Source organism: Argiope bruennichi, chromosome 5 (genome assembly GCF_947563725.1).
Source record: "Argiope bruennichi chromosome 5, qqArgBrue1.1, whole genome shotgun sequence".
Taxonomy (NCBI): domain Eukaryota; kingdom Metazoa; phylum Arthropoda; class Arachnida; order Araneae; family Araneidae; genus Argiope; species Argiope bruennichi.
In genome coordinates, this window is record NC_079155.1 from 57235145 (window position 1) to 57257283 (window position 22139).

The following is a 22139-nucleotide window of genomic DNA, read 5'->3' on the forward strand; positions in this document are numbered from 1 at the left end:
TATAATTGCTATTCTTTTGGTAATAGCATTTTACTAACAGAGGGCTTTCTACTTTTAACAAGTCATGGCTATAGCTTAAACATACATTACTTTTATCATTATAATGATTTTAAAATTAAAGTAGTTTACATTTTGACTACTACGCCAATAATCTACAACGCCATCTATTGCAAAAAAATGAACTAATTTTTTTTTTAATTGTGCATTTCATTTCCCCATGTTGTAAATATAACATAAACCAAATTCCTTCAACATACTCCAAGTAATGTTTCTTTTACAGTCCTTCAAACCCTTTCTCTCTCTCTCTCTCTCTCTATATATATATATATATATATATATATATATATATATACTTGTGTACTTGTTAAAACTATAAATTGTTGATATTTTTCTAGATTTTTTTTTTTTTTACATTATGCTTCGATATGATTTAAAAAACACGTGAAAAGATGTGGGAATCTTAGACATTATGTTCTTTATCATTCAGTTATATTCATAATCTCTCATAATAAAATTATTTAAAACTATCAAAATGTTAACGGTTTCCCCTCTTTAAGTAGAATCACTGTTACATGAGAAAAGTTTCGTAATATTTGAATTTTTGTTTCAAATTTCAAACCATTCATTTATTGAATTCCATAATTCATAAAATTATAAACTCTTTTATGTACACAACTATCTCTTTTATATGCACAACTATTTAATTTAAATTGAATATATATGTTAAATGACTGAAACGATATTTAAATTCATTAATGATCTAGAAAATTCATGTATGCAATTAATTTTTATTTTCATGGGTTCAGTGATACTTACCGTTATATTAATGTGCTACACTTATCTCCAAGATGAAGATGACTTAATTATTATAAAATTAAATATTTGGGCATTTCACTGATGATCAATTAGAAGCTTCTTGTTTCAAAAAAAGAATAATAATAAAATTAAAAGGAGCAAATTGCGGCTTCAGTAATTTTGCACAATAAAAAATAAGCAGTTTCAAAATTTGTTATTTTGCTATTTTTCTTTACATAATAAAATTTAAATGAACAAAGCCTTAATAAAATTTTTAAAATTCCAAAATATGCTGCATCTGCAACTTTTCTTTCTAAAGAAAGAAATTACAAATGAAAATATTACTACTCAATTTGTTCATAGAAAACGAATTAATTCTTAGAACAATAGAGCAGAATCACATTTCTTTTTCAGCTGCCAAAGAAAAATGTTAAATAACGTGAATAAAAAGAAATTAAATGAAGAAACGTGAATAAAAAGAAATAAAATTACACAATTCTTTTTACAGATATTACCTTAAGGCGCATCTTTTGAATTAAGGTTTGAAGCTCTTTTGAGTTGAAATAGATTTGATATTAAGACATCTTTTAAAAAAATGACGATTAAATGCTGTAGATGCCCAATCTTATAAATCATTATGAAATTTTAAATTTGCGAGTAGGAAAAAAAATCATTTTTTTTATTCAAGCATTTAATGAAATATTACAAGTAGAACTGCGCTCTTATTCCAAAGTAATTTAAGTTATACAATGTTTACTTTTGGTTTAAGTTCATTCTGATGTAATATTAATAGAAAAATAGAAAAAAACAATAAAAATCTTATTAACTTAACTTCTTCCTTTTAAAAGAAAAAAATAACATGTTTAAAGAAACATTTGAGAATATAATTTTAAATGTCTTTCAAAATAAAACAAAAAAGTTTCTTAAACCAAACAGAAATTTAATCGATTCTACTTAATTTTAAAGTTGAGTAATTAAAAATTGATATTTTTTATCCAACTCCAACACCAATTGTTATAATATAATCTCATTTTGAGGTTTGTCAACAGGAATAATTTTTAAAAAGGAAATACAAACATTTTTAATAGAAGAAGATTTCAACTACAATACCCTCTTACAATTTCAAGAAAAATTTCTTTTAGAGGAAGTATTTTAATTTAAAAACAATTGTAAAATAATAAAACAGTAATTAAGGGAAGAAAATCAGAATCTCGGGGAACTCAACTCAGAATCATAACACTCGTAGGTTTGTTTAATTTTTTATCCCTGTGAAAACTTGGTTTAATATAAATTCTTATTTCTAACCAGAGGCCAAATATCTAAAATCTCTTCTTTAATTTTCTTTTTATCCTGTAATGATGGGGAACCGAATAAGAATCAAATATTGGAAGAAGAGATAAAATGACTTGGAAAGCAATTATTTTGCACACATTCTTTTCTTTACGAGTAAATCAGATACCACGAAAACACTCACGAAATTCATCTTCCCCGATCGCATAAAAAATATCGCCAAGCCAATTAACTAGTCGCCATCTATTACATAAGAGAGACCGCCAACGGTTGATCAATTAAGATGGATAGCCGATAAAGCGTTCTGCAACTTTCACCTCTTTTATATTGAGGTTTCAGCCGGAAAGAACAGAGAAAAGGGTAAGATGAAGAGTTGGGGGGAGGGGGTAAAAGGGGGAGAAAGAAAAAAGGTGAGGAGTTACTGTTTTGCGGTTCTGGTGTCATTCTTGCTGATGTAAAAAGTTTTTGCTTTCTCTTTTCTTCTCTTTGTCTTTGACGTTTGTCAGTTTGTGCTGCAAGGCAGCACTTTGGTAATAGCTTGCCCTAGGGAATATGATTTGGAATAGTTTTTCTTGTTGGTCTTCGAATGATGAACAGTTAAGAGGAGCGCCGAAGTTTCATTGCCTTCTTATAAGACATCAAAAGTACGTGGATATTGTAGCACGTTTCAATTGATATCATTAAAAAGGGTGTGACATTCTTTATGAATTGATTCTTGAGTTAAGGACTGCAGAAGTGAGCACGTTTTCGCATTGTTTAAGACTTTTAATTTCGTTCTGGTAAGCATTTTTTCAATTGTTTTTCTGGAAACAAAAAAAAAAAAGTTTGCAAATAAGTTTTTATCGCCAATATAATTCCTTTGTTACTTTCACCTCTTTATTCATTTCTCATTTAATTTTTTTGAACGAATTGTCCTAATGTATCTATATCGTAAGCATTTTACTTATAAGTATTTTTAAAGACATCATCCGATGGGTGTATGGTGAGAAGTATAAAAAGCTGAATAATGATTAAATTTAATTCCTTAGGAAACACAGATAGGACATACAAAACCAGCATACAGTGAAGTAGTCAATGCACACATTTGCGCTAATTGTTGCTAAATAATAGCACAAATGCGCTCAGAGAGTAGCTAGAGAGATTGCTCTATGATCAACACTCTAATTTACCTGACCGGCTAGCTTTAGATTTTTTGGATTTATATTGGTTTGATATAAGTATTTGGAAATTCTTGGTGGATCTGGGACCAAAGTTGTTGTTCTTTGACCTTGCATTCATTAAACATGCATTAAGCATATCTGTAAATTCCCCTTCTTAGTGATGACACATTACAGAATGGCAGTATTAAGATTATACATCTTTTTATAGAAATATAGATAAATATTTTAACAAAATATTATTCTTTTCTTTTTTTTCTTTCAATACTTTTCGAACATTATGGAAGCTATAAAATACGGTTTATGAAGATTTCACCGTAGCTGGCATCAGATATAAAGACCGTTTTTGAAAGTATTTTAATCTATTTTTATTAATCTGTCATCTTTCAGTATGCAAACATCTAAATTGCCGCAAATGCAGTAAACAACTTCACAATCATAAATAATTTTTTCTGACCACATTGACACTCAATAAAAGAGCAGAAATGAAGTATTGAATAATTCATGTACAGTGTTGGGATTAGTTTCCCTTCCTAATTCCAGATGGAAGCGCATTCCCGTTGTCTTAAAAATTATACAGAATAGATTTCTTGTTCGCTTCGCAGTGAAAAAAAGTAGACGTTTATGTGGTGTGTGAGAGATCAATAGCTCGCGAGGAAACACAGAGTAAATTAATTTTATCGATCACACAGAAACTCAGCTAGTTTCTTGTGAAATTAGTAGTTTATGAAGAAAATAATTTTTATTGTTATTTAAGAAATATTCGTAACTGTGATATAGAATTTTTTAATCGGAAATTGCATAAAAATATGGTGTGGCTCGATGTGAATAAATGGATGACTAGTCAAGAAAACAACTATTTCCTGATTTTTCTTGAGTAGAATCTTTTATTTTTTGCAAACAGGAGAACAGGGTATGTGCTCACAGTACAGAATACTTCATTAGGGAAACTTCTCCTATATTCGACACGCAGGTTAAAATAATAATTCGAACATTGAAAGAAAATCCGTCTAAAATTAAAATAAGATGTTTCTTTACCAAGTGTTATATTTCTAATTATTACTAATGCGCTATATCTCAATTATTATATATATATATATATATATATATATATATATATATATATATATATATATATAATAATAATAATTATATAATATATATAATAATATAGTGGAAAAGTCATTAACGGTATTTCCTATGTCCACTGACCATATGCATCCGTAAAATATTCTTTTATAAAGTTCATTTCTCTGCTGAAACCACTGTGTCTAACATGCTTTCTTGCTTCTCCGACTTCCTTTGTACATTTTCCTTGCCTTAATTAACGCATTACGTGTCAACACTAATTAGCGTTTAAAGCGCTTTCCAGTTACTTGGCTTTCCTGCCATTTACTCTTGTAACTCCCACTCGCTTTGTGATCAGCTAGAAACTTCGATCATTAGCATAACTTAATTCGTTCAACTTCCCCGCAGTTTTCCTCCTGATGGAGTTGTTGACTCTGTTACCTTTTGTAATTGAGAACATTTACTATTATGAACAGTCTTTACACAGTTTTAAATGAATTTTTAATACAATGGAGCTTCTTCAGGCCGTCGTTCTCGATTGAATCCTGTTCCGCTTGAGCTTTCATTAAGTCCCGCTGTTTCATTGTTAAAAAATACCTAAATGGAAATGGCAGGCATGGTATGGTATGTTGCTTGCTGTAAAGATTGTTAAAAAAATTCTGCGTTTAAGTAATGAAATGAATAATGAATGAATAGTATTCATTTCATTGTCTTTCATAATTTCTGCCTTAAAAATAGTGCTCCCGGGGAGGCACCTTGAACTGAGGATGATATGTTTCCAGCATGGTGGTTGGATCTCGTCACCCTGGAGGGTACACGAAAAGTTGGAAAAGTTGGGGTTCCTTCCATCGATGAAGGGACGTACTTCCTTAGAGAAGGGTTGTACTGTGGCCGGCGCTGGCCCTTAGGATTCAACCACAGTTCCCGCCAGTGTTGCTGTTTCGTTGATCTGGTCATTCAGTATGATTTATGCATGATCTTCAGGCATGTCGGAGAGTCAGTGATATGACTTACCTTAAAAATTGAAACTATCTTTCTTCAAGGTTTTCACTTCACTTTATATCTACATTAATAGCATTAATTGGATTCGCATTAATTAGTCTATATGATATCTGCGATTGATATGTAGACATTGAATGTTAGTAGAATATTTATGTATTCTTGTCTTTACTATGTGTTCTTATGCTGTGTATAATAGTGTGTCTGTGGATGTTACTGTAGGTGTCCTAGGAAGAGACTCTAAATTATAAGGTGAACATGTTTTATAAATCTAAATAAGTTCTGAAAGTGCATCTGTCCTAATAATTTGTGATTTAACCTATTTTATGTCATCCCTGATGTAATTGGGCAGCGTTATCATTCCTTTCATAAACAATTCTCCACACAAAGGTCAGGAAATTTTAGCTTATCATACAGTGACAGTTCTTTCATTACCAGAATTATGTAGAAATTTCCATGTCTTTAAATAAGTTCTTGCAATAATAAAAAAATTATAAACTAAATTGAACCACTCAAAAAATCTGAAAAAAACCATAATTTACCAATTATTGACGAGCCAGGTGGCCCCAAACAAAACAGTTTGAAGAGACATGAGTGCAGACTAATTAAAGAAGATAAATAAAGAAATATGCATAGGGACTTTTGTTGAACCTTGGGATTCCCTGAATAACCGCGACTGTAATAGGCCTATTTACTATGGAATACGCTGCGTAAAATTTACTAACTTGTCTCCCTCAATGGTAAGAAAAATTCAAATTCAAAAGGAATTTATGAATGAAATATCCTACAATGAGAAATTGAAAATAAGAATAGTGGGAAAAAAATCAAAATTAACTCAACATACTCTCAAGAGAATGTTTTACGTTCGATATTTGCAAAATAAATTTTATTGCTTTATCCCAATGACTTTCAAAAACTGAAACTTCATTACAGTAAAGTTACAAGTACTACATACTTCAAAAATTATCAATCCATCCTTTAAAAAATGAAAATTGTTACAGGTATTATTCAACACATTCCAACGAAATCTCCTGATATTTTACTTGTGGATGGACTACTGTGCCATTTGTTTGTTGGAAAGAGCCCATTCTGAGCGGAAACCCATAATGAATGATAGACCCTGGAAGTAAAAGGAGAGAAAATTAATAGGTCTTGTAATTAAAAGAAAAGTACTTTTATCCTGAAAATCATGACGCAGACATTCGTATAATCAAGAAATTGTGCTGTCACACTTAATATTTAAAGAAATAGCCTTTATATTTTAAACTTTAATTAAATGTGCAAAACTTTAGATTTTAGAATTTTTTCTAAAATGTGTAAACACTCTCATAATGGTTTTTTACAGGATAGCATTTTGAAACTTTTAAATTCATAGTTATCGCTTAATTTCAGAGATTGCAGTTTTTGTAATTTTCTTCAAATAAATAATAAATGAAATTTTTATCTTTAAAATAATTATTTATTGTTAGTAACATTTGAAGGTTTTCAAAAACAATTAAAATTCATGAAAAAAAACAAGAAGTTATTCTCCAAAGTGTCCTACAGTCAAACGTTAAAAACAATTATTCTAAAAATATCTGTAAAATAATCATAACTCTAGTTTTCTTCGTATATGAATTTTAAAGCTTGTATTATAGTTTATGTAAGAATATTAAAAGTTATAGACAACATTTCAATTGATATGAATGTATGTAGTTTTGCTATCATTAATCATTACCATTTAATGTATTTTATGTTCACAATTTTAAACTGCAAAAGCAATTTTACGTTAAGTTTGATAAATAATAAATTTTTTTTAAAAATCTGTTGCAAAAAAGGCGTTATAAATTACAATTATTACTATAAATTTGCATTGCTGCATTTTATTTTTCTTCCGTAATACTTTATAAAAGCAATTACTCATTTAAATGTACAATTTGGAGCTTGTTCTCAAATAGGTAACTGCATCGAATTGTTTGTGATTAAAATCCATACCTCTATCTTTTCAGTAATGTAATGTAAAACATCCACATATTTATAAAGCTATATGCGCATTTACTTAACTAGTTGAAAATTTCAGAAAATTCAATATCTTTGCTTAAACTCCTTACATATCGGGAAATAAGGCATTTTCGTTCCTTATCTTATTATTCAATTAATGTCTTTACCACACCTGTTTACCTTCGCACATGGCTGATTATACATTTCCTCCGTTAGACCAACAACCATACATCTTGTAGTCAAAGAAAATATTTTCTTGCGAATCCTTTTCATTTTAAAATGGTCTTAATTTAACTACCTCTCTCTCTCTATCTCTCTTTCTCCCTATTCCGTTTGCAACGTCTTGATCACGCAGGCCATACTTTAAAAGGCCGCCCTAAAGCCCCCGAGCGTGTGCTTTAAACATTTTATTAAAAGCAGCACTCTCTTAACTTGCTCCATCTCGTGTTTTAGGACAACTTCCGTAAAGCTGCTTTTAAACATAAACCACTGGTGTTAGAGTTCGCTGGGAGATACGACTGGGTCTCTATTATTTTAGAGACAGTGACGTTAAAATGTCTGTATGGGGTTGGAGTTTAATTAAAAGAACGCATTCTGGGAAAATGTAAACCTCGTCGTTTTGTTCATGAATGAGTGTAGGGAGGTTTTTGTGTTTGGGCCATTTGAATCAATTGCCTCGAGGCTAATATTTTCTAGAAGTTGTTCGGCGTTTTGAAACTTCAGATATAAAAGAGCTTTTATTATAGAATGTCTGTAATAACTGTGTTGTAAGGTTGTGAAAAGACGATTTTTGAAGAGGTGTATTGATTTAAAATTATTTTCGAAGCATAAGATTTCCATTTGAGCAAATAAGTACTTCACAAAGCATTTTGAAGTTGATTCTGTTTCAGAAATATTTCGTAAATTTTCTGTTATTTCACAGTTTTTAAATTCCTTTTTCTTCGTTCTATCTATTTTAAAACTACCAGAACTAAACGCCATCTGGTAGAATCTATATCTATGTCAATTTTTGTTAGTTCTAGTGGTAAGATAAAAATTTTGTTTCCGAACTGATTAATCCTAGATGTACATTGTATGAACAAATATAATTAAGGCTTAAAGATTCATCTTAAAATATTTTTTATTTATATATTTGTAAATGTGCTTAAGGTCTGGGGATTTTTTTTATCTCTTGTTCCAAAAGTAATGATAGTGATTTTGAAATGTCGACACCTAATCAGGAAGATGCTTTCCATTTTATTTATTTATTAAAAATGCCATTTTCAGGGAATAGGGGAAATTCATAATTTTGTTCGTCACTGTTCGAACTACAGCATACCTATAAAGATCTTTCCTCCTTTGGTGGATTCTGAAGATAAAAATAATAAATAGAACGAAACAAAATCTTAGATGAAGATTAAAAAAGGCAAGAGGAGATAAATTTTGAAAAAAAATGACAAGTTACCAATGCAATATGTTATGACGTACACATTAAAAGTTTGCACAATGAAAATGCTGCAAGTGGGACAGGTGATGTTAATGATACGCTTTAATAAACGATTATTTTCAAGGAGTTTTGTACATTCTTGTGTACGCAGTTTTTATCGTTCCAACTTTTGTGAAATTTTGCATAGTCAATTTTTCTGCAGAATTATTGAAATCATTGATCCGTTTTCTGTTCTGATGGCGTCAATTACGCTGCTCTTAATGGCTTTAGTTTTAATTTTTATTCATTTACTAAACGCTTTTTTTAAAGCATTTTTTTTATTTTACTAAACGCTTTTATGTGTTTATTTTGGCATCTCTAGGTCACACGGCCTGGTCTGCAGAATCCAATACACTAGAGCTCACAGACACACACAGACGTAGGCCTGGGCATTCGCTTTTATCATCAGTAGATATAATATTTTGGAAAACATGTCTCCAAGCCATACACAATCTATATATGAAATACGAGTTTCTTCTATTCATTAGTTTTAAATGAAATTCCTCCAAACAAGAAGCCTTAAATGATGAGCAACTTGTATTTTTGCAACTGGTTCGCTGAAAATATTCCTTGGATTTAATTTCAATTCAATCTCTTAAACATAGCTTTATGTCAATCCTTCCATTAAATTGTCAGACTTTAAAACAATATTTTAACAGCCTTTCATATTTTTTGTCCATTGTGTACCTAGACTTTCATAATAAAGACCAGTCTGATGACAGTATACGGCTAATAAGATCGCGTTCGTCCATTCACTATCTTCCAGCTTTCTCAGAGCTGTAACTTCACTTTTTTACTCGCTTTTTAAATTAATTAGGCATTAAAGAGAACTTTCTTAATTAATTAACATTAATTAATCAACTTAACTTAAGTAGAACTTCAATAACTTAAATTAATTAACATTAAACAGAACATCTTTCTTTTTTAATATTCAGCAATGGAAGAAATTTCAAATATTGAATATTTGACAAAACAATAAAACCATTACAAGGCAAAAAAAAAATATTTAAAATTAGATAAAAAATATATTTAAAGAATTTCCAAGAATCAGGTAGAGACTAAAAGATTATTAAAATTGTTTCATTCAAAAGAAAGATAATTTTGCACTGACTGGAAAAACGGTTTTGTGCTGTAACATTTTCAGAAATTATAGCTTAAAAATATCAAAATTAACCTCAAATTAAAATTATTTAAAACTTTAACTAAAAAATTAAATAATCCCTTCCGAAGTTAACATTTTTGCCCTTCAAATATATGTGATAAGTTTGACATCTCTAGGTCACACGGCCTGGTCTGCAGAGTCCAATACGCTAGCACTCACAGATACATACACGTGGGCCTGGGCATTCGCTTTTATTATCAGTACATATAATATTTTGGAAAACCTGTCTCCAAGTCATTAACAGTCTATATATGGAATAAGATTTCCTTCGATTCATTAGTTTTAACTGCAAATTCCAAAAAGAAATGTTAAATGATGAGTAAGTTGTATTTTTGCAATAAAATAATTTTCAAAAACAATTATCAAGGAGAAATAGCTTATAGCTCATCTTTATAAATCTTTTACATCCAAAATATCTTTCGTGAAGAAGGTTGAATGACATCAAACAGGGAATGCAATTCTATTTCAAGAAACATGATTATAGTTGAAGATGTCTTACGGTTGATAAATGAAAAAGTGACATATGTTATGCATTTAAAATTTGTTATTGTAGGGAACATAGCGTAAAACCTTTATAATCTTAGTATTGGACTTTATCTATAAAGTAAAGGTAATTGAGTTACATGATTTTCCGAGGGGTTTTTTTTAATTTTTTTTTTGCTTAAGGATATTTTTTACGTAATCACACACACATAAATTGTATAAAAAATTACAGTGTGAAAGATTTTCTCTTTTTTATTCCTACTACAGATTTACTAATATATTTATATGAAAATATATTTAAGCAATTTAGTATCAAAATTAGGAGATTTTGATTAATTTATCAACTGAATCTGCTACTTTGAAATTGATGTATTCTAGAATTGATATCCGATTTCAAATTTTTACACATAAAATTGAAAAAAAGGAAGAAAAAATGATGTAATATTTCTAACAGTTTTTTATAGAACATAATTTTTCAGTTAATAAAAAAAGCTGACAAAAAGTTGAAATTAATGCTATATTATTAAGTACTATTACTAGAAGTTAAGAAAACATTCATAATCCTTTATGCAAATACTGACATTATTCTATATTTAATGTAAAAATCTACATAAGAAACTAAATATTTCTCTTTCCAACTGATAGAATTGCAGTCAAGTTAGAACAGAAAATTTATATAGTATATATTTTTTTAATTAAAACAATACATTTTCGCATACAAGTTTAGATTTCTGAGAAATCGTAAATTATTATTTTTTCATTGTACACTATAAAGTTAGAAAAAAGAAAAATTGTGCAATATTTGTATATGAAATACGATTCTGCAATTAATAAATAAGTTCAGAACAAATTGAAATCAGCTAGCGTGTTTATAATTATGTGATGTTACTCGATGATAAGAAGACCTCATAGCCATTTATAAAAATACTGACATTAAATCACGTCAAATATATAACTACACAAAAGTCGTAATATTTCTCTTTCTTATCACTATTGAAGTTATATCGGAGCTAATTATTAAAATATCTTTCATCCAATTTATTAAAGTATAATATTTTTAAAACAATGATATTTCATTATAAAACTTCTGAGAAACTGTACACTAATGCATTTTATAAATCTGATTATTTGATGTGTTATTTTGGATTTTATTCCCATGGAACATAGATTCTCATAATAAATAAATATATCCATCAACTATTAACACCTAAGGGCCAAGAGTAGTATAGAGATGATGGCTCTCATATAAAAAGTACCTTTCACTAGATGATGGCTCTCATATAAAAAGTGCCTTTCACTAGATGATGGCTCTCATATAAAAAGTACCTTTCACTAGATGATGGCTCTCATATAAAAAGTACCTTTCACTAGATGATGGCTCTCATATAAAAAGTACCTTTCACTAGATGATGGCTCTCATATAAAAAGTACCTTTCACTAGATGATGGCTCTCATATAAAAAGTACCTTTCACTAGATGATGGCTCTCATATAAAAAGTGCCTTTCAAAATAGTTGAAATATTCAACTAAATGAATTTTTTTTATCTCATTTCAGAATTAAAAATTTAGAATAACATTATAATTACAACAAATGTCTCTAGATTATAATAAGAAATAAGTAAAATTTTATCTGTATACGGAGGAACATTGTTAACTCATATATTTAAACCGAAGCGATTAAATTGATCTAGAATTGTTTTTATAACTTTACAAGTTCATTTTTCACCGAAAGGAAATTGATAGAAGGGAAAAAACGTTACGATCAAGAATAAAATCATGAAAAACAATGAGTGAGAGAAGCATTGCTGGCTCATTCGATTGAACCGCGGCGATTAAAATGAGCGAGCAATGTTTTTGCAAGGTTATAAGTTCTATTCCCACTCAAAAAAAAAGAGGCACAACAACTAAAAGAACCTTCAGATAAATTACAGATCTGAAATGATGCACGCTGCAAATGAAGTTTGCTGAGAAGAGAGTATGCAGATACGAACCTTGGTACCATTGAAATCACGGTAGAAAATGATCCGTTAAAGCGGGTGTATTCAGGTCGGGAGGAAAGGTTAAGTACAAGTTTGCGAAGAAGAGGAAATGCGCGTTCCATTTTTTTTTCCAAGGTGAAAAAAAAGCATTTGTTTATAATGGGGGACATCTGAAGAAAAAAAGAATATAAAGAAATTTATCGATCGAAATCGTCATTTAGTCACTCAGTATACACGGGAAATGGATGGAAAAAAGTTGAGCTTGCTTGTTTTAATAATTCTAGCTACAGCAGAATTAATTTTTATAATATCAAACCACCTTGAGACGACTGACAACGAAATTAAAATTAATAATAAAACGTGCTTTCGTTCGATACATATAGGAAGGAAATTATTTTATCATGAATGTTTAAAACAGGGTGCAAATATTCATGACATACGATATTTTTTTAACGTAAATTCAACATATTTATCAGCAAGCTTTTTAGGAGTTCAAATGACTGAGAAGGAATTTCAGAAAGTATGTGAACAATATTCAAATTGAAACATCCTTCGTGTTTACTATGTGTAGGAGCATCGCAGTCGGGTAAAACCTCATTGGTGCGACAAATGATTGCACATAAAGCATATGATTTTTAATTTAAAAATATTATCTGGTGCTATAAAGTTTTTCAGCCATGGTTTGCTAAAGAAAAAGAAATGAAATTTGTTCAAGGTTTTCCAGAAAAAGTCGAAAGCGGAAATCTATATGTATTTGATGATCAGATGGATCAACTTTGCCAAGATTATGCGGAATTGTTCACTATTACAGCACACCATTCTAGAATCAGTGTGATTCTGATTTTGCAGAATCTATTTCCCCGAAATAAAGTGATGCGAGACATAAGTCTGAATGCACAATATGTAATATTATTTAAAAACAATCGTGACGTGGGACAAATCCAGTGTTTCGCAAGACAAGTATACGGAAATAAGGCAGCATATTTTATGGATGCTTACAAAAAGAGCACGCAAGGCAATTTTAACTATTTGTTGATGGACCTACACCCGAGAACGGATGAAAAATTTAGGCTCAGAGAGAGCGTGTTCCCTGATTCCAATGGATTTTATTGGATATATTTACCGATAAAATGAAGAATATAAAGAAGCATTATCACTTACTGAAACTACTACTCAGCGCATCTCCAGCACAAAAAAGAGCAATAATACGGACTGCTAACAAAAGTCAGTTACATTGCTTATGCGAAATTTGTGTAAACGTCTTAGGTGGTAATTTATCGGTGAGCGTAAAGAAATTACGTAAATATAAAACGGCCATAAGAAAAATTGTTAATAAAAAATTATCTTTAGAAAAAAAGAGAAAAGAATTAATTAACCAAACGGGAGGCTTCCTACCCCTCATTCTTCCCGCAGTTCTATCTGCGTTAGTAGGCCTTGCCGGAAAAGCAATAGGAAGCTGAATTTAATATTCGCAGCAATGTCTCGGAGAATGGCTCTCGTTCCTGAAGATTTAGCAGCAACTTACTTTTCGAAAACATCAGATACCGGAGTACATGGTATTGAAAACCAAATATTAAACCTTCTTCATGAGTCAAACTATTCGGATGATGCAAAAGCAAAACTGTTGAGCCAACTGCTTTTAAAATATCAGCATGCTATAAATGTGCCTAAACCACCGATACGTGTAACTATTGAAGACTCTAAGGAACAAGTTCAAGAATCGCCTAAAAGTAACTCAGTGGAAGATCCTATATTACGTGATATCATACTTTCAGTTCCTGCGAACTTCCAAAAATTTATTTCGCCTATTGCTGAAAAATTGAATACACGCAGCTATGCTTGGAATGAATATGGTGAATTGATGAAAGATAACGAAATCGTTAAAAACACAAACGTTATTGACTTATTTTCATATTTAATGAGAAATGTAAAGAAAGGTTATGAACCACATGGTTTTTCAGTGTTTTGGAGGGGTATTAAAGAGATAAAAATACCAACACGTTGGATTGGCAACCAGAAGCTAGTAGAAAATTTCGGGTTTGACACAGACGCAGGCGAGATCCAAAACGAAATTAATCTGAAATCTCCAGATTCAAAAGCAAAGAAGAAGAAGCAAAACTCGAAAAGAAAATGGAAAGAATATTAGAAGCAGCATATTACGATTTCGCAAATCCTGCATCATTTGGCGGAATAGAGAAACTATCAGCAATCTCTAAAGTTCCATATGAGAAAGCTAAACGCTGGTTAATGACCCAAGATACTTATTCGTTACATAAACCAGTTCGGTATAAATTTTCTCGGATGTCGACGCTTTCATATGGTATAAATGATTTATGGCAATGCGATCTTGTGGATTTACAGCATTTAGCAGCACATAATAATGGGTTTAAGTATTTACTCACCGTAATTGATGTATTTTCGAAGTATGCCTATGTTATACCTCTTAAAAGCAAAACTTCTGTGGCTGTAAAAAATGCCTTTGAAAAATTGTTACAGCAGGTTAAGCCTAAACACATTCAAAGCGATAAGGGCAAGGAATTTTACAATACGCAACTTCAGTCATTGTTTAAGAGGTACAGCATTAACCACTATTCAGCTGAAGGTGATCATAAAGCTAGTGTTATTGAGAGGTTCAACAGAACTTTAAAAAACAAAATGTTCAGGGTATTCACATATAGAAAATCTTATAGGTATGATGATGTGCTACAGTCACTAGTGAAGTCGTATAATGACAGTGAACATCGTAGCATTGGCATGGCACCTTCAAAAGTCACTCGTGATTTTGAACCACATATCTTCAAAAAATTATATGGTTACACATTGAAGAACTCGCGAGTGATTTTGAATAAGGGAGATTTAGTAAGAATATCGAAAGCGAATAAATCGTTCAGACGAGGATATTTACCAGGGTGGAGCGATGAGGTGTTTATGGTGTCAAAAGTATATCCCTCTTATCCAACTACATTCGAGCTTCAAGACCTTAAATCAGAAGCTATAAAAGGACGATTTTACGCAGAAGAACTCCAGAAAATATTGAAACGCCCTGAGGATTATTGGCATATAGAAAAGGTGCTTAAAACAAAGGGCAAAGGTACGAAGAAAGAATATTACGTGAAGTGGAAAGGCTTTGATAATCGGTTCAACTCGTGGGTAAAAGCAACATGGATGAAGTGAACGATTTTTACATTACGCTTCCCAGCAACTCTAGCATGGATTACTTTCCAAAAAATACGCAAGCATCATTCAGAACGAAATTATCTCGTCCAATAATACTAACTGGTGAATGGGAAGTTGGTTTATCAGAAATATTCGTTCCTCGAACCTGGTTCAACATCGGAAATCATAATAATAAATATTCGATAACTTATGAGGAAACAAAATTGGTGGAAAAGGATTTTCTGGAGTACTCAATCAGAATAAAAATTGAACAGGGAACTTCTGATGAGGATATAATCGATAACATTAACCAAAGTATTGAAGCAATATGTGGACATTTCGTCTCTTTCGAATTGGATCACAAGAATATGAATATACTTATTGCTCCGAATTATGAACTACACTTGACAGCTGCTGATTCACCAAGATTGTTAACTATGTTAAACTTACCTAGAGAGGATAGAGTTATAAAAACATCGGAAAGTTTTATGTACAGAAAACTATCAAAGACAAACAAAGACAATATTTTCAAAATTATCGCTCGAAATATGAAAAGGCATTTTATAATTCGCGTCACCAGGTTTAATCATAAGTATACTGATATGGACAACATACATCACGAACTCTTTCAGCATATAAATCATAATCTAATGCAGACCGGTATAGGAGGTGCAGCGGATTTTATATTCGACTTTAAAGAAGATAAAGTAGAAATAACGGTTCAAAAGAATGTTGAACTCGAGTTTAGGTTATTATATGCCCCGTTGTTTATGAGAATGTTGGGCATGACGAAAGATATTGTTTTAACGGGTAGAACGTTACATGTTTTGCAAAAAATTGAAAGGCCTCCTATGAACGAATACTTCCGCGTGAGCATTACGGATAAACCAACAATTCCTGTGAAAATTAAAAAAACAGAGGATATGGAACTACAAGTCGGATTTTATAAAAACTCAGAGCAGTTGTTTGGATCTTTTAAACACCTTGCTTTTAATCATTTAGCGAACAATAAGATCAAAATTCATATACCAGAAAATTCAACTCTGACTTTACAAGAAGGATTAAGAGATCTTTTAGGTTTCAAAGAATCCACATTAAATGGCGGAACTCATATATCTGACTATCAATTGGAGTTAGATGGAGGAATCACCGAAATTTATGTCTATAGTGATATCATAGAATCGCACTTTGTAGGGGATACAATTGCTCCTTTACTCCGTATTATTCCTGTTATGTCGAAAAAAGAAGACCAAATAGTAATAAATTATCAAAGACCGCTGTATTTTCCTTTGCGCAAAAATTATATCGATTGCATAGAAATCGAATTGAGAAGTAGCTCTGGAGATGGTATAATTTTTACCAGTGGGAAATCACTCTTGGTTCTCTCCTTCCGTCGCAGAACACTATAAAACTATTACTTATTTTGTGATGAATCATTTTAAATCCGATCGTGAAAGAGAATGCATTTGGATCAAAAAGCTTGTGAAGATTATTACTGCTCGCAAGTGCAGGCTGGCGGTGGACCATATTTTCAGGGTGTTGGCCACCAAAGAGGATATGGAATGTTTTCAAATTTATTTCGATTTATTTCTCCCATAGCACTGAAAGCTGGAAAGTATTTAGGAAAACACCTTCTAAGCGCAGGTTCAAAAGTAATGTCAGATGTTGCTTCAGGTTCATCTCTTAAAGACTCGGCAAGATCGCGATTTCGCGAAACATCAAAACAAATAAAAGACGACATTATTCATAAAATTCAGAGCGGTTCGGGTATAAAAAGAAAGAAATTTCAGAAGAAAAATCATTCGCAACGTGTCAAGCGGAGCCGAAAGAAATTAAAGAAAGCAGACATATTTTCATAATGGATTCCCGAGCGTGTGCTTGCTTGCAGAGTGAATTAGACCTTTTTAACGTGAATCCTGTACAATTATCAACAGAAGACAGCTCATTCACTGAGTTTTTTCCTGTTGCATCTCTGAATGAAAAGACGCCAATTGAATTTTACGTAAGCGGAAGTGGTGAACATTATCTGGACTTATCCCATACACTTCTGCATCTACAAGTGAAAATTAAAAAGAGAAATGGAGCAGTAATTGGAACGCCTGATCAAGTGGCTCCTATCAATTATCTCCTTAATACGCTATTTTCTGAATGTTCAGTTACATTAAATGACAAGCAGGTTTCTTCGCAAGCTAACTACGCATATAGATGTATTTTCGATGCTTTGCTTTCACCTCGAGCTGTTCAAGAATCAATGCTAACATCGGGTCTTTTCTACAAAGACGCTGCTTCTAAGCATGAATCAGTAGAACTAGCTAATGTTGGTGATAATGCAAATTCCGGTTACCAAACTAGATATAACATCTGCAAAGATAGTAAACTTATAGATATGATAGGTCCATTACATTTCGATCTAGGCAATCAGAGCAAATGTCTTATAAATTCGGTGAATCTTCGGATCAAATTAGAAAGAAATAAGGATTCTTTTGCTCTGATGTCAGCCACGCAAGATTTTAAAGTAGTTATATATCATGCATCATTATTTGTTAGGAAAATTAAAGTCGCTCCCTCAGTCGTGATTGCCCATGAATTAGCTTTAAGCAAGGGAGTTATAAAAATGCCTATTCGCAGAACAGAAGTGAAATCATTCGCACTTTCTTCAGGAATGCAATCAATAACTATCCCTAATGCGTTCATTGGACAATTACCGACACGACTTATAATGGGTATGGTATCTAATGCTGCATTTAATGGGGATTTTTCCAAAAATCCATTCAATTTCAAGCATTATGATTTATCATATCTTTGTATATTAGATGGCAATCGTATGATTCCGTCAAAGCCCTTTCAAACAAAATTTGATAATTCTAACAGTTACAGCAGATGTTATATGAGTCTATTTACTGATTTGGGTAGATATCATAAAGATCAAGACATTAATATAAGTTACACTGAATATAAAGATGGGTATACGCTGTTCGCTGTAGATTTGACGCCCGATCTCAACGCGGACGGAATGCATGAAAGTATTTCACGCAATGGTAATTTAACTATTGATATAAAATTCAGCAAAGCATTATCTGAAACTGTAAATTTAATAGTTTTTTCAGAGTATCGAAATACTATAGAAATCGACAAAAGTCGCAGTATTTTTTCAGATTTTTGAAAATGGATAGCACAACTTTGTGCAGACTTGCATGCAGCGACTTCCGTCTACGTTCTAAATTTGGAGGCGTATACGCTTCAGATGAATTGCCTAAGACAATAGATAGTTATTCATGTTTTATTGTAAATTTAGATCCTAAAACAAAACCGGGAAGTCATTGGGTTGCAATAGCATTTCGGAATAATAAATGTTACTATTTTTGTAGTTACGCTTCTGTGCCGAATAACAAATATATTTTAAAGTTCATAGAAAATAACGCTGCAAAATTTGCTTGGAACAAATGTAGATATCAAAGCTTAGTGTCGTATACTTGTGGTCATTTTTGCCTTCATTTCTTGTACAATTTTGTGAGAAAGCAAACTTTGTCACCTCTAGATTCTAATAAAATTGAAAATAACGAAAAGTTTATTAAAAAATTTGTAGCTAGCAAATTTCGTTTACAAAATTGCTGCTTTTCTCCATATTCAAATCAAATTTGTGAAGCTCGTGATTTCAGAAATAGACGTCTTTAGACATGTTTCAACAGAATATAATTATATATGCTCTCTCTATAAGCTCTCTATATAAATTTAACATATTTTTTTGGAGGTCACTTTTCATACAGAGCATATAAAAGAGATACACTAACTGTGGAATTCTCATTGTGCTTCAACTGATTCAGCAGAAACGATGACTTCCGAACTGAGATATGGCTTTATGTACTTGAAGCGTACTGGATCAGCTTATATGATTCATTGCTTCACCGATTCCCTTTACGAAAATATGATATCCTGTGTTCAAGCTGCGAACTCCTATCAAATGGATACAGTCGATTCAGACTGCAGATTGAAGATTGCCTATTTCAAGGTTCTCAATAATAATGATATTGTCAGAGAACTCCATAACGGTTCTGCTATGAATTATCGACAGACATTTGATTGTAAAACGTAATACAAAGCGAACTTCGGCGAATCAATTACTCATGATTCAAAGATCTGCAATGGAATTGTTGACAACTTCAAAGAAAATAAATGTAAATACTAAACTATACAGCTAAGATACTGAGAATAGCTCAGCATTGTAAACTCTATATAAAATTGTAATACTAAGCAGCACTAACTGTCATTTAATGTAACATCATCAATGAATCGATGTTCTACATGCATAAGCAACACGAAGAAACTGATTGTACCACTCGATGTAATATTTTAACAATCCCTGAATAAAAATATAATTTAACTGTATAATTGCGTCTGTCTTATTTTGCTTCGCTACATCAATATGTTTTTTGTAATATCCTATATCACCGTAAAATTACGTTGTTTTATTCTCAAGGTGGTGAAAGTGGGTTAAGGTAGGAAAATGCACATAAAGTTATTTTAAAATTACTTTAAGGTCACCAGTTCAGGGAGAACAAGGCGTTCCTGGGAAATTCTACAGATAATAAACAATTATTCCATTGCCACTTACATAAATAGGGGTATAAATATAAGCTACATCAGCCTTTGTACATATACTACCGATCTTGTTGAAGACTTCATCTCTGTCTCCGTCTTCCTCAGAGTGCGTGTATCTAAGTACTACTCAGCTATCATGGACAGTCACAAAGCGAGCGTCAGTAAGTGATTGCATTTTCATATTCTTTTTAGATTGCTAAGCATGTGTAACATAATTTTTAAAAAATAAAGTTAAGTTCTCACACTTCCTAATAGGCTTAACTGATAGCGATTCAGACGGCGAGCAGTTATTTCCCTTTCCTTCCAAGGAAAAGCATGCAAGCGGTAAATTAGATTTGATTTTATAAGTCAATTTAGACTTTAGATTTTTAAATTCCCAAAGAAAAAACATGACGGTAAAATGTAAAATCATTTTACATTTTGTATCTTTAGATTTAATTTCAAAATATTATCCCTTTTCTGATAGCTAAAAGAAAATCAAACGATGAGAAAAAAGAGGAGTCCACCAAAAGAGCAAAGAATTTCGAGTATAATTTTTCTGATCCGACAGAAGAGAAAAAACTCATACCCCCAATAAGCGCTTACCTAGGAAAAGGGATTAACATCAGCATCAAGGAATACAGAAAGTCCTATTATCTTGCTTTCCAAAAGAATGTTGGAGATGAAACAAAGAACAGATTCAACATGAATCTTGACCAATTGGGAGCTTTAAAAAAAGCTATAAATGTGTTTGCAGAACATATAAAGAAAAATTGACATTCACGAGTTAAATGAAAATTTTGTAAAAAAATTGAACTAACTTGACAATTTTCCCTATATTCATCTTCTTAGAATGTCGTTTAATAGACTAGAATCAAGTTTTAGAGGTTATATTTCAGCTTACCGACACTCTCCGATACACTCTGATCCCTACAACTTATATAACGAAATTCGAGAAAACATTTTCTTACTCTTATTAGAGCAAAACCTACCTTTCCGTCTTTTAATATGCATAAGCATTGAATTTATTAAAGATACTCATCCTGACAATTTACTGCAAAACGCTTACTTCTGTTCATTTGCTGAACGCATAATATCATATAACCAAGTAAAAAGTAAAGTTAAAAGCTGTTTTCAGAAAATATTCAATTCCATTGAAACATATATCCAAAACGGTAGTGGTTGGGTTATTAATAAAATTAACTTTTTAGATGTTAATATCGGACAGTACAGAGAACCGCGGGGAGGTTGCGGTAATATAAAATTACCTGACTGTTTAAAAAAAAAAAAAGAACTCTTCTAAATATACGTTACGATGATCACAAATGCTTCATATATAGTTGCTTAGCTCATCTCTTTCCTCCTGAAAAAAATTCTAATGCTCCAAGCAGTTACCAAAATAAACTAAAATACTTAAAATTGAAAAATGTAACCTTCCCCATGAAACTCTCTAACATAAAGCATTTTGAAAGTATCAACAGCTTAAAGATAAATATTTTTACTTATGACAAAGAAGTTTTCCCCATATATATCAGTAATAAAAAGTTGGGTTCGGAAATAAATTTACTTCTGTATAAAGAGCATTACTTCTTAATTAAAAATCTAAATCGTTTATTAAACTCCAAAAAAGGGATTCATCATTATTGCTCGCGATGCCTGATTGGATTTCAGAGGCGAAATAGTCTTGTAGATCATAAGCGAGTGTGTTGCCAAAATGCCCCCCAAAAACTATCACCGCCTAAAATAAACACTGTAAAATTTACTAGCATTTACAAAATGTTGTTCCATCCTTTTATTTTGTATGCGGATTTTGAATGCATAACGAAAAATATATCTACTGTTTTACCAAATACATCTCAGAGTTTTTCAGCCAACCTAGAGCATCACGAACCAATCAGTTTCGCATTAATAGCAATTAATATAAAAAATGAAATAATATATCACAAATTCTATTGCGGAGAAAATCCAGTACAAATATTTTTAAAAACAATAAAAAAATTAGCAAAATCTTTATTTAAAAGACTATC

General features: G+C 31.4%; 1 protein-coding gene across 1 annotated transcript; it reads left to right on the top strand.

The window, feature by feature from the left end:
* Window positions 1–17392: 17392 nt before the first annotated feature.
* On the top strand, window positions 17393–18697 carry LOC129968269 (uncharacterized protein F54H12.2-like). The gene has a single exon (XM_056082125.1). It carries the CDS (start codon window positions 17393–17395, stop codon window positions 18695–18697), a length of 1305 nt encoding a protein of 434 aa, XP_055938100.1.
* Window positions 18698–22139: the final 3442 nt, after the last annotated feature.